The sequence below is a fragment of the Maylandia zebra genome, linkage group LG5 (genome assembly GCF_041146795.1).
Source record: "Maylandia zebra isolate NMK-2024a linkage group LG5, Mzebra_GT3a, whole genome shotgun sequence".
NCBI lineage: Eukaryota > Metazoa > Chordata > Actinopteri > Cichliformes > Cichlidae > Maylandia > Maylandia zebra.
In genome coordinates, this window is record NC_135171.1 from 38003640 (window position 1) to 38017256 (window position 13617).

The 13617-nt window shown below is 38.6% G+C and overlaps 1 protein-coding gene across 1 annotated transcript in view; it reads right to left on the minus strand.

The window, feature by feature from the left end:
- The window catches only part of nxph4 (neurexophilin 4), a 49890-nt gene extending 36862 nt beyond the window's left edge, over nucleotides 1-13028 (minus strand). Inside the window, exon 1 of the mRNA XM_004547680.6 lies at nucleotides 12508-13028. Within this exon, the coding sequence (XP_004547737.1) occupies nucleotides 12508-12561 (54 nt within the window). The 5' untranslated portion in view covers nucleotides 12562-13028. The remainder of the gene's footprint in view (nucleotides 1-12507) is intronic.
- Between the last annotated feature and the right edge of the window lie 589 nt (nucleotides 13029-13617).

A 13617-nucleotide genomic window follows, 5' to 3' on the forward strand; every position in this document is an offset into this window, starting at 1 on the left:
TTCTATTTTTTTCATATTTACAGTAGAGTTATTTTAATTGGTGCAGTGTTTTCCTTTTTCTTTATTGTTGTCATTGTAATGTATGTACACAGAAGAGCCACTGAATAGGAATCGGAGAAACTTTATTAATCCCAGAGAGAAACTGAGTTGTCATAGCAGCAAATATACAACAAACATCAAACACTCATATAAACTGAGTGTAGAAAAAGAGATATTGATAGATAAATATTAAGATAAATAAATATAGAGATAAACGTATAAATATAAATATACATAAATATAAAAGGACATGAATGATATTCCAGACATTTGTTTGAGAAAATTTTCTCTGACTGGATCTACTTAAATTAGATTGAATACCCCTGCTTTAGAAATACCAGTCCATTGTTATTCTGTAAAGTAAAGCAGTTTTGTCAAAGCTGCCGGCGTGGTTCATTTATTCATAAGAGGTCCAGTTTTTTTCTCAAACCCAACCAATTAGTTCTTAGTGCCTAAAACTAACCGGCAAATGGAAGCCAAAGCACAAAGGAAAAAAAATGGAGTGACATTAGAAGGTAAAATTTTTAAATATATATATATATATATATATAAATAAAAAAAACCCACATTAAAACATGATAAAAAACATCTGTTTCCTGGTTGACAAACCTCCTACTTATGCCAGTACCTTCCCTCCAACATCCAAAGGTGAACTTTGCAGGTCTCTAAAATAGAACCATTATCTCTGGCCACTAATATTGCAGTGGGCTGTGTGTCTAAGCATCAATGCCAAAGGACATTTTGCACATAACAGAGGGGACAGGACAGCAATATATTACAGCCCGGGATGAAAATGTGTAGGAACCGCTAAAGAAGTCAAAAGGCACGCACTATAAATCTGATGCCCATGCAATTTTTCCTGGAAAAAAAAATCTAGCGATCATTCCAGATGCACAAATTCAAGATGTCTGCAATTAACTTCAGATTAATGAAGAAATAATCGCAGCCTACTGTGTCAGGCATTTCTCCTCTCAGGCATTTTTAAAAGTGGATTTTATTCTTACCAAGAAAATGTTGCACCCCAGCTAATAGCGAAAACAAACATACCACAAGCTTTATGAGAACAATATGTGCTGACTGGTTCTACGAGGTTACTTCCTCACTCAGAGCTACATTATGCATCGTTCTCTCGTTCAGAACCTATAATAGCATTAAAAGCACAGAGTGGTAAAATGCATGTCAAGGTCCTCCAACACATGCTGACAGTTAAGCTCTGCATAAGGAGTATATTACAATTTTGTGAGGGCAGTTAAGATGTGAGATGTTTTTCTGATGTTTCCTTCTGCCCACACAGCCTCAAGTTCAGTTTGCTCTTCACTCCTCTCCTTCTTTACCCCTGACCTAGACTCCCTCCACAGCAGCCTCCTTTGGGCCAACTTGGACTAAGTTAAAGGAGGGAAAGTCTACCCTCGCCGCCTCCACACAGACCATTTCTTTCCTCTTGCCATCAATCTCCCCGTGCCCCCTGCTTCTTCGTTGCTCGGGCTAATTAACTAAAAACCAAGCAGAGATTTTATATAATTCAGCAGCAAGAACTGCCACGTCTCGATCCAGAAACACACAGAGAAAAAAGTGGTGACTGAAGCCAAAAACCACCAGGAGAGGAAAAAGGAAAAAGTAAAGGCCAAATTTTGTCTCCCTAGCACAAAAATATCAGAACACGAGAACCTGGAAGCCAAAACTATGACATTCTCTCGACATATTTTATTTCTTCCATGGCTACGTTTTAATCAGACACACTGGGAAAATTAGTCGCAGGCCGGGCATGACCAGTATCAAGGTGTTGGAGCAGGGAAGACAAGGAAGTGGAAAGAGCTTGCAAGAGGAGAAATGGCACAATGAAGTGGAAGATAGAAGCTCAATTGTGAAGGTTTTGACAGGTGCAGGTGAGAGAGCTGTAAGATGAAAGACAGCCAGAGCGAAAGACAGGGAAATGGACTGTGCGAGGCGCGAGGGATCTGTGACCAAATGGTCTTTGCGGAGTGCTCGCTTCTCCACTGAAATCTCCTGACCACTCTCCATTAAGCTTGAGTCCAGGGAACAATATATAAAGAAAGTTTTGACATGGGAGAACAATGTGCAGGAAACAAATAAAAATAAAAACCCCAAAGAACAAAAAACAAACAAAAACGTGAAAGTGTATCGAATAATACATCCTGTGTAGCTTCTGAAATCCTGCACAGACTAAAAAAAGAATGCAAGATGACAAGACTATATTATTACACATCTGCTTAAAAAACATAACATGAAACCCTTCATATGTCCGCTGCGTGATCTTTTATTTATTAAGATACTGTGAGTCTCGATGCATACTGAGGCTTACCAAAAGAGTCACCAATCCAGCTGGGTTACCTATGTCTTTTTCCCCCATCTCATCCTCCCTCCCTTCTCCAATAAATTCAATGCTTGTCTGAATTAATGCATTACAAGCTGTGCTTGCGATATTAAAAAATGATAAAAAACTAATCCCTCCTCCACGGTCTCATGTGAGGCAGGGTCCTCACACTGAGCTGACCCTGAGCATTCTCTGCCATCTGCACCATGAGTTATGATATTTGGTGTCGCTTGGATTACGCTTTAATATTTCATTGCAAAATCCTATTCTATATATCTCCCCCAGGTGTGTTACTATTAATCATAAGATGCTGTGAATACCCAGGGCTCAATCATACCACCTAACTGCTACAGGTGCGTGATATTCATAAACAAATATTTTGCACATGTATAAAAAAAGGTGGAAAAATAAGGTGCACACTTTGCGAGCACTCAGCTGCATTATATAGATATTTTGTTCACTTCACAAGAGATTGCAAGAGGAGCAAACTATACGCAATACTTTTCAATGAAAGTCCACGTCCACCCTTTATGACCTTAATAATAAGCACAACCTAGAATTATCACGTTTCTGAAAATGTATAAGACCTGATTGTAAACTGTCATTGCATAATGCAGCACAGGTGTTCCCACTAAAGTGCTTGTTTAGTGTATTAATAAAGGTAGTTGGAAATTGTGCATGCAAACCGCCACACAATGACACACACACACTTGCACAATCTGTCATCGTCTTAAGATTCTGCGTGTTGTCTCACTGCTCCGTGTGAGCTCGGGTTCAGTTCACATGGTTGTTTCTCGCACCAGTAAACACACGTGAACACACACTGCTGTATCAAATAGCAAAAGTATGAAGCACAGCATGTGTTTTCTCCCAGGGGGAGCTGAGCGTTATGCCATAACTGGTGGCCCCCGCCGAGAGCTGAGCTACTCATCATGCATGTATGAAACAAACACAGTGCCCATCATCAGGAGCCAAGCGTCCCTTCTGATGTGATCTATTTCCAAAGCTCGACTCTGCTCCTTGCAGCCAGGAAAAAGAGAGCGAGGGAGAGAGAGATTAACACGCTGCTCACATCACAAAGATGGCTGGGGACCTCTCAAAGTGGAGCAACGCGAGTAGACCAATCCAAAGTAGGGCTGACCACTTCACCTAGAATCTCCCTCTGCTGCTTTATTTTATTAAGTCACGCAAAAGAGGGCAACAACAACTAAACCCCAGCGGAGATTCAGGAAAAACAACAGCAGAATACATTACAGCAAACAAACAAAAATATGCATCAATCACTGATAAACTCATCAGCAAAGCGTTTAGTGAGGTCATTGACTGAAAGAACTAAGGGTCGTTTTCCTGTAGCTTTCTTTACAACCAAGCATCTTTTTGCAACCAGTAGAGTCGCCCCCTGCTGACCATTAAAAAGAACGTTTCTGATTTAAATCCATCTTTTGTATCTATGGGTTTAACTTATAAAATACAACAATAAGATTATGATGCTTCAAAGCTAAAATATTGACTATTTCCATGTTAGAATATTAGCAACATGCTTTTTCTCACTATAAATACAAGACACAGTTGGGACTAGTTTCACCTGGTCATAATTCAAAGCGTTGATCAAAATAACTTATTGACCTGATGTGGAGCTTTAAAGGACGTTATATAGTCACCAAAGTGATAATATTTCATCTTTATAATGATATTAGTGTGTGTCTTTCATGGTAATCCATCCTATAGTTGAGATATTGCATTAAAAAGGAAAATGTCAGCCTCATGACAGTGCTTAAAGAAAGGTCAGGGGATCAACAAAGTCTTTAAGATACATCCTATCGGGACCACAAATGTCTGTACGAAATGTCATAGCAATCCATCTAATAGTTGCTGAGATATTTTAGTTTGCAGCAAAGTGGTGGATTGACTGCTAGCATGGCTAAAAACAAGCAAGACAAACAAAGACTTTGTCTTTATAACCCGTCATAAAACTGGGAGATGTTTTAAACTGCGAAATAATTAGAATATATACCTGACCAGACAGCATGTTTAAAGTGCACCAGAAAAAAAGCAACTCCTAAATAAATCAACCTGAATATTTAAAAGAATGCACTCAAACGTTTGGGTCTCACTCTGAATTAAAGTTGCCATTAGAAAAAAAGGAGGTGATGGATAAAGTGATGGAGTTCCAGCTGCCCTTCTCCTCTGGTCAGGACACCACGCAGTGATGGATGTCTGCCCTCTTGGCAGATGCGTTACAGGGTCACGACACACCCAGCTGTAGTGTCCCTTTATCAGCGTCAGCTAAGTGTTCATTTTCTCCTCCCTGCCATCATAGCTGTAACACCTCAGTGGTAATTGCTGTGTGATAAATAAGCTTTGTGTAAGCCCACGTTGGTGATGACAACACGGAACAATCACGAAGCCTTATTCCCTGCATTCCTTAATTTCATCTCTCAGCTGTAAATGCGAGTGTTTGGGGATAATTCATTTTATCGCAGGTCCATTCTTTGCACGCACGTCTGTGTCGCACATATTTCTAGCCAACAGATTACGAGGCATATTTTCAAATTGATGTTATCAGCTCCTCAGAACCCCCACCCCCCACCCCCTTTTTTCTAAGCTACCAACCAACTCCTCTGGAGGAGCAATTTTCCACTGTTGCTCTATATGACTTGGTGAGTCATACACAGTACTATTGTAATAATGGTAGACCTTCCATTGAGATAGGCGGGGATGCATTAAAATGCTGTGTGAGTGTGTGTTCTGCAGTGTGCCTAGAGATCAGTTCAAGACAGTTCAGGTGTGGTTATCTTGACCCGGACCTCCATATGTGCTTTGCCCGCTCTGCCCTCATCCTTCTCACCTTCACTCGAGAGATACAGACCAAACAAACTTTAAGCCACTATAAAAGGCTGTGAGAAAACAAAAATGATAATGACAGAAAATAGAACAAGAAACACAGTTTCATACCAAAAACCTCTAGCTATCTCCATTATTGCCACATCCTCCACCACTCAAGCTGGCAGTTACACAAACATCAGCATCGGAGGCTGGACGGTAGCTTGGGCCGGGAGACGTGAGACCCTCTTGAGGCTAAGGCAGCAGCTGTCCACAGGCCTTCTTTTCCAGATTATCCTGGCAGTGAAACCTGGGTCGCATGGTCTGATGTGCAGCCCAGTGTTCTGCCTCTCTCTGTTTGGCCGCGTTTTCACTGAAGCTCAAGAACTCACTTTTCCAGCAACAGGTCAGGGATGTTTTGTGCTAATTTTAAAGCTTACACTGTGACATGTTGGTTGGAACACTTACTGGCTTGCTGTGTGTTTGTCTCACCAGGGTCTGAATGAATAAAGGAATGCCTTTGCTACTCTAATCCATGTTATATGTCAACCTTCATTTTGGATATAGTTAGAATGCAAGTACACATACCACTCTGAATCAATGGATGCGCCAGTCTAACCTATATGTAAAGTATATGTACTGCACTGAACTTGTAATTTGACACATTAAAACCGCTTGTGTCCTGCTGTGTCTATTAAATTTATGAGGTAGCAAAAATCATCTCTATAGCATTTTATTTTAAAATGACAGCCTATTTAAAAACCAACTAAAACTCATCTTATTAAGCTTTGTTTTAAAGTATTTTTGCTATTTTTTTTCCTTAAATATGCAATATAAATAACATTTTATTAATTTTCATTTTTCAACCTATTTTAACTTCATGTTTTTTTACTAGTAACTGAATGGTCTTGTGTGTGTGTGTGTGTGTGTGTGTGTGTGTGTGTGTGTGTGTGTGTGTGTGTGTGTGTGTGTGTGTGTTTTACATAAATACACCCTACAACACAGTTTCTATAATTTAAGGACAGTATTTTTAACAACTGTGTTAATTTGCAGATTATGATGTTATATACAAAAGAATGATGTGAATCATTAGTGAATAAACTCCCCAAACTCCCCATTAGTGTTTTATGAAAGAGAAAACTGTACATGCAATCAGCAGCACTAAAGCCTTTTTCAGTTATTAAACTCTCATTTGCTGAATTCAGATTGACACAGGAACACAGTAAGATATGTTTCATTGAGCCAGTAAAGATGAATCACCAAACATTAAACCAATGAAAACACATTTTGCCATATCTCCCATGATGCTTTAAACTGTTACCAAACAAAAGACATTGTGTTTACCATTTTCTATTAACTTGAGCTTCCTGAAGCACCAATAGAGACCAGACGAGACACGAAAAGGGGAATTTATTCAAGTTGTCTGCTTCTGCCGCTCTGATTTCCATGTGTTTCTTTCCAACATAAAAGCTTCAACTGATTGCCAGTGTTATTTGCAGTAATGTGAAAGCCCACCATCTGGCACTCACAGCCCAGTCAGTCTAAACCAAAGCAAGACTCCTCTGACAGCTGCGGGCTAGTTTGCAAAAGTCAACAGAGAAACCGGCTTATTTCATGCAAAACTGCTTTTGTTTCTTACTATAAGTAGCTTGTCCTAGTTAATTTAATTAAAACTTTGTTTTTCTGGAATATTTATAGAAAACAGCAGACATGGAATAAACACTAAGAGTTAAGTTAAATTTCATCTGATCCTTTACAGGGGATGGTACTGTTAAAAGGGTGAACCGATGATTTTAGCGAGTTTACACGTGCAGTTGTTGCACAAGCCCTCAATTTGATACAAGAACACACAAACAGCCCAACTAACGTCACTGCATCAGCATGAATTAGTCTTATAAACGTTCAAATATTTCAGGTGATGGGTTCTGGATTTTCACTTTGCTGGTATTTTTAGCTTTAAGGAAACCGGTCAGCCTAATACGCCAGCATTTGGTTCAAGATGCAGCATATAAAATGTACATTTTTCAGCTCATTTTATGTGTTTTTAATTGTTTTTTTATTTATTAACTTATCAATTTGTTAAAATATGACTGAAAATGTGTTCCACTTTATTAATAATTAAAGTTTAGCTTTATTTGTATTTAATTACCAATACCTACATGCTATATTATTTTCTTCCTCTCTCTTTTCTGCAGAGAAAAGCTAACAGTGCTAACAGAATTAGCACCATCAATGCAGTAAAGTGATACACGACTGCATGGTACTGATCATTTTACTGATAATGATGAGGCAAAATTTTTTAAATGTTTCACCTACAATAGAAAAAATGAGCAACAACTAAACAAAAAGGAAAATTGTTTCACGTTTCATTCAAATAGCACTCCAACGTATTCACAGTTTTTCACTCTTAATGACTAAACCTTTTTACCTTGTTACTGATCGTTGAACAGATTGTACTATGATGGTGTCAATCAGAGTGAGAGTTTAATAACTATTAAAAAAAACTGTGAATTTTGAAAATGTGTTTAATTCACAAAGTAACACAAATATAGTTTGGTTTTAAGTAGGTGTAAAACAGGACATGTAAAAGAGGACTGACACATGCAAAATATTCATATTTAAAATTTATTTAAAAATAGTTTTTAGAACTTTAAGGGAACCCTGAATTTTGCTTCCCTGATATTTCTCTTCAACTGAAAAAGTCTGTTTGCATGTTCTGCTTCAGACTGGCAGAATGAAGTAAGGAAATGAGCTGACGTGCCATTTACAGCCCAATATACATCAACAACAGCTTCCATACTAGATTTTTTCACACTTACACAAAACCTGGGCTTTTTAAGACCCGTGCTTTTGTTGTATATATGAATTTAAGGAAATTCACCTGGATCAGTTCCCCCTGGTGTTTTTATTCTTGGGTAACTTAGAGCGTTTAGAAATAGCATCAACTACTAGCAGCATGACCATACTTTTATCCTCAGAATTAAAACTGGCAGAAAATATAGAACCAGCAAAATTAATTAAGTCTTAGAAATCTTGTATTACAAAGTTTGAATGCAAATTCACCAGCTGTGATGACACTACCATTACATGAAGCAACACAAAAATAGAAATTGTGAAGTAAAATCAGAATTACATGAAAATAAACCCTTGTGATAGTGATATATAACTGAGTATTTTCACTTCAGGGCTGTTCTGTGATTCACTTGCACTGTAGTATTTCCATTTTTTGCAACTTGCTTGATTATAAATAACTTACAGCTGTAGTTACTTTAAAGTTGGAGGCTACAACTGATCAGTTAATAAAGATAGGATTAACTGATACTGATTAAACTAACTGATTGTATAGATTAAACTGGTTTGGCCAAAAGTAAAATCCTGCTTAAATACTAATGCATGCGCAACAATAATCTAGTAGAATAATATAAAAAAGATTGGGATCCTTTTTCGTTTTTATGAGCACTTTTAGTGAATACTTTATTTGAAGCTCATTACATGCATGCATGACTGTTGTCAGTATCACAACTCTTACTTAAGCAACTGAACATATAGAATAGAATAGAATAGAATAGAATAGAATAGAATTCAACTTTATTGTCATTGCACATGTCACAGGTACAAGGCAACGAAATGCAGTTTGCATCCATTTCCCTATAACTAATAATTATCAGCATTGAGAGTTGAATATTATATTAAAGATTGTGTTATGCTTTGGCTTCAAAGGTTGCAAGCACGTCGAGGTAGCTGTTGTTATAATTTTTGCATTATATAAAGAAAATTGGATTAAACTACATAAAACTTTGGAAAAATAAATTCACAGTGCATGAAAGGTAACTGAAAGCCTGACCCAGGGTCATCTTTTCTATCTGCATGTCAAACAGAAACTGAAAGCTCTGACAGGGAAAGAAGCAAACACCCGCAAAGGCCTGTTCAGCCGTGAGAAGAGCAGCAGCTCTTTCCAGAATCTGCAGCATGTTCTGGCTTTCTCTTTCCATGCATCTTAAAAATAATACCATTGCCTTATCAATAATTTCACACATAATGCTTCCTTTCTTGCAACTCCACATGTATCTGAGCTGTCTGCCAAACAGAGGGTTGTACACTTTGTTTGTAATTTAATTTTGGCACCATTATAGTGATTTTCTGCCTGCTGCTTGCCTCCATTTGTTATAAGTGGATCATCTAGAGTTTTCATAACACTAGTGGGATTTTAAGGTTGTTAGTACCCAACTTTACCTCTGCAAAATTTTAAAAACAGTGCAATAATTCAATGATCAAAATACAATCAAGCTTGCATTTACTGTCTTACGTGCACTCCAACAACTAAACAATGATGATTGTGGTTTTATGCAAAGCAGAATCTATGTAATGTTTTATTTTACATCAATCTTCGCACATTTAAATTCCCTCTCCTTAAGGCTAATACAAAGCCTGAGGTGTTCACTGCATCAAGCAAGGGATGACTCATTTCACAAGTAATGGTTTGTCAAAAATGGGGCATGGTGCTGTCGAAAAAGGAGAAATCAAATTAAATAAAATGGATCATTGGTTGACCTTAAGCAAACTGTCTTAGAACTGAAATTAAAAAAAATTAAAATACAGTATGAATCTGTGCTATTTTTGTAGGTTAATTCTTTGATCTCAGGGAATAATTTCAGAGGCAACACATACAGCAGTAATGTGATTGCTTCAGTCATCATGTTTTATCAGATTACATATCTAATCGCTTTGTAAATGGAGAGTATAATTTGTGCAGATTACAGGCCAGTGGTGGCTCCTGTCTGCTTGACAGTTCACATGATCCGCAGACAGCCAGAAGGATGGGCAAAAAGACAGCAAGTGGGAAGGAAACCACCAACCACCTGCTTTAATCCCTGATGGAAAATCATCTGATCCTGCTGTTTCTGATAGCCCAGATTTTTTCCCCCACAATGGCGCGAATAAGTGAATAATATGTAGGCACGCACTTGAGGCATGGAAACATACTCGGCTGCATTTCTCACACACGTTTACGGAGACTATGGAAACGCAAAGCTATGCAGAATACATGAGACATGATTGCAAAGGAAGTAGGACTATATATAATGAAATTAAAGCAACTCAGTTTCTGAAATATCCCTGGGGTATATAGCTAGTTGTTTTATGGGGGGAGATAAGAGGATTTTGTCAGGCTGAGATGCTGGCTAATGCTATTGTTTCTACAGGGAGCATAAAACAGCAAAGAAGCTTTTCACACGTCTTTTCTTCTTTTGTAGTACTGTTACTGTAGCTATCATTTCAAAGCACAAGGTGGAAAAAATTATAATATCGCAGCAGAGGACATATTATGAAGGAAGTCCAACTGTTTTATTAGGTTTCTCTCTTCTTCTTTTTTTGCATGAATATGAAAACCACCCATTCAAATACATTAAAGCAAATTCATTTTAAAGATATTATGGAAATGATCTACAAAATAGGTTTTACATTTTAAATGCTGTCAAAAACCATAAAATGAGTTTAAGGTATCCTGTGAGAATTCCGATTCTCTCTCGCTCTGTCTCCCCGTCTTCCCTTGCAAACTCACTTATGCACTTACACGTGTACTTAAACAGCCCTTTAAGTTACTCTAATAGACCATTAAAGGTGGTCAAATTAAGTTAGAGGTGTGGTTAGCGTAGCCCTCTCTTTCCTTCTGCTGACTTGTCTTTTCCCTCATGCCTCCTCGCTGTTTACCCAATTTTTCACCTGCCTTCACTTCTTCACTGCCTCCTTTAGCTCGTCACTCCTTAATCCCTCAACCTAATAGTGCTCCCAAGGAGGCAACTTGTCATATTATGCCAGCCAAATCACTGTATCATCTACACGGCATAGTTGGTGAAAACAAACAAGATTCTGTCCTCCTTCATCTCTATCGCAACAATTTCAAATGGCACATTACAGAAAAGCATGGTTGATTCAATCTATTACCAAGTCAATCCTAATACTTGAATCTAGTGGCACTCTCACGATGAGCCTTAGCGGTCCTACTTGGCAGGTGAAATGATTTGCATTCAATCTTCAAAAGAAGTGCAGGGGCTATTACCTGTCACAATACAACCTAACCCCAATCTGCCAGCAGCAAAAAGTCTTTAAAAAAATTGCAAAACAGACAAGTCATTTTTGAGTCACTTTTTGTTTTTTTGCTTGGAGAGAATATTGGTTATTGTCGGCCACGAGGCAAATCTGTTGGAACTCAAGGTTTTTCGCCCAGCTGCCATCTTTTCATACACTTTGTCACTTAAATCAAGCAGCATTTGCTTGTTAATAAGACTTCACAGTCTTCACTTTAAAAAAAAAAAAAGCAAATTAAAATGTTTTGTCAAAATTCAAGAATTATTAAACAGTTTCACAGTTTTTTATTTTAAAAAAACCCCCAAAACTCTATTTGCAGACGCATTAAACGGCGTATTATAGTGATAAAGAGATCTAAACTGGAGAAAAACTAAATTGAGCAAAGATGAAGAGGAAGATGAAGGAGTCACAGGTACGGAAAAGGGAGAAGAGGAAGAATATGGTGAAAGGTCATGTTTTTATTCTCTTTTATTTAGCTAAGGCCAAAGACACACTGAGCACAGATGCTGTGTATCTGCTGGGACAGCCAGCCTTCTATTGTATTCTGTTGTACTGTATTGTACTCTGTCATTTGTGGAAGTCTGTGCATTATTACAGTCAGTGTAAAGAATAAAAAAGAAGAAACTCTAATATAATGTGCACAGCCGACTGAGCACGCGTGTGCGTGCACGCGCATATTCATCCACACACAGCAGCAGCTGCAGCAGTCAAACTAGGCGCACAAACTCTTTGCCATAGCGATGACGAGATAATAAAAGAAGCCACGGGCGCGTTTAACTTCAGAAGGAAAATTAGAGGAAGTTGCTAAGAGCACAAATAGATAACTAGATAAGGAGGGGGCTTCTTAATAGGGGAAATGCTCAGACAGCAGAAATCTGCGCCTTTTGGAGACGGGCAAAAGTCACCATACCCTTTCTGCAGTCAAATAAAGCAAAATTAAGCCTCCAAACAGGCGTGTTGTTGTCTGTTTCGTGGTTAAACTGGTGTTTTGAAGATATAACTTTAAGCCAAGTTAGACTAATTGGAGGATTTACGCAGTTAAAATGCGATTTCTTACGAGGAAATAGTAAAAGGTTATTGCCTGCATCATTTTCTCAGGTGAGTGATCTCTAGGAAACTAAACCTCTAAAGGAAGAAGGAAGACGATTCTCTACGAAATCATCCAAATCTCCGTGGACCAACACACATTTAATTCCCTTTTCTCGATATGACAGTTAACTCACCTTCCGTAGGATCCACTGGCTCAGGAGAACTATGGTCCAGCTGAGAACCTGCATGTCACCTTCCTTTTAGCGGACCACGCCGAAAAGCTACGCGTCTCCCCAGCTGAACATATAAAGACACACCGCGGAATCCAAGCAATCCCAAGTGGCAGGCGACAAGTGACGTTTTTGAGAAAAACACGGATAAAGTTGTTTGTTTGTTTAGTCGGAGTCACAGTGATTTCTACAGACAAACTTTGAGCGGTGGTTTCAGTTTCTCCGGTCCGCCTCATGTGGCACATCCATGGTGTTTGCCTCCGCTCATGCTGGACGTCTGACGGAAGTTTGGTGCGAAAGTCAGTTTGGAAGGTGGAGGCAAACAGCGGAACGTTTGAAGATCACCTGCGCTTCTTGTGTTTTGTGATACTAACTGGCTGATTTTGAGAGATGAGATCTGTCGCGCGCCCTATCTCTCCTTCTCCTCCCCCCACCCCCTCTGTCTTTCTCTCCCTGTTTTCGCGCGGGCGTCACGGCGCACAGCTGCTTCTCCTTTATTGGAAACCGCACTGACCACAACTGCATGTAGATTATGTTGTCCAGTCAGTGTTTACACCGAGAGGTGACTGCTGACACTATCTGACGCTCTGTTCGTCAAACAGGATGCTTTTGTTGGATATTTATTTATGCTGGACTGATTTTTAAGCGTAATGTCTCTTTTTTAAGTTTCCAAAGTTGTTTTTCCCCTTTCTTTGTTATATGCGACAGCAAATTGAATATTTTTGACTCATTAGTTGGACAAATCAGTCAGTTTGAAAAAACGTCCCCCGTTGCTTTGACTGCTTTTGTTTTTGACGTTAGTTGAGGAGATATGTTATACACTAATCAACACATAGATTGCAGGGAATTTTAGCACAAGTCTTGTGTGATACTTCCTCCTATATGACATCTTCATATAGTTTGTTCTTAGTTTGTTTGGCTGTAATGCAGGATTTATTAACATGGATGGAATCAACTTGCATTTTAATAGATAGATAGACAGACAGACAGACACTGTCTAACACTAATGTATGCCATTGTCTCCTTTTTGTGACTGCTAAACAATCATTATCTTACACAAAAATCTCAAACCTC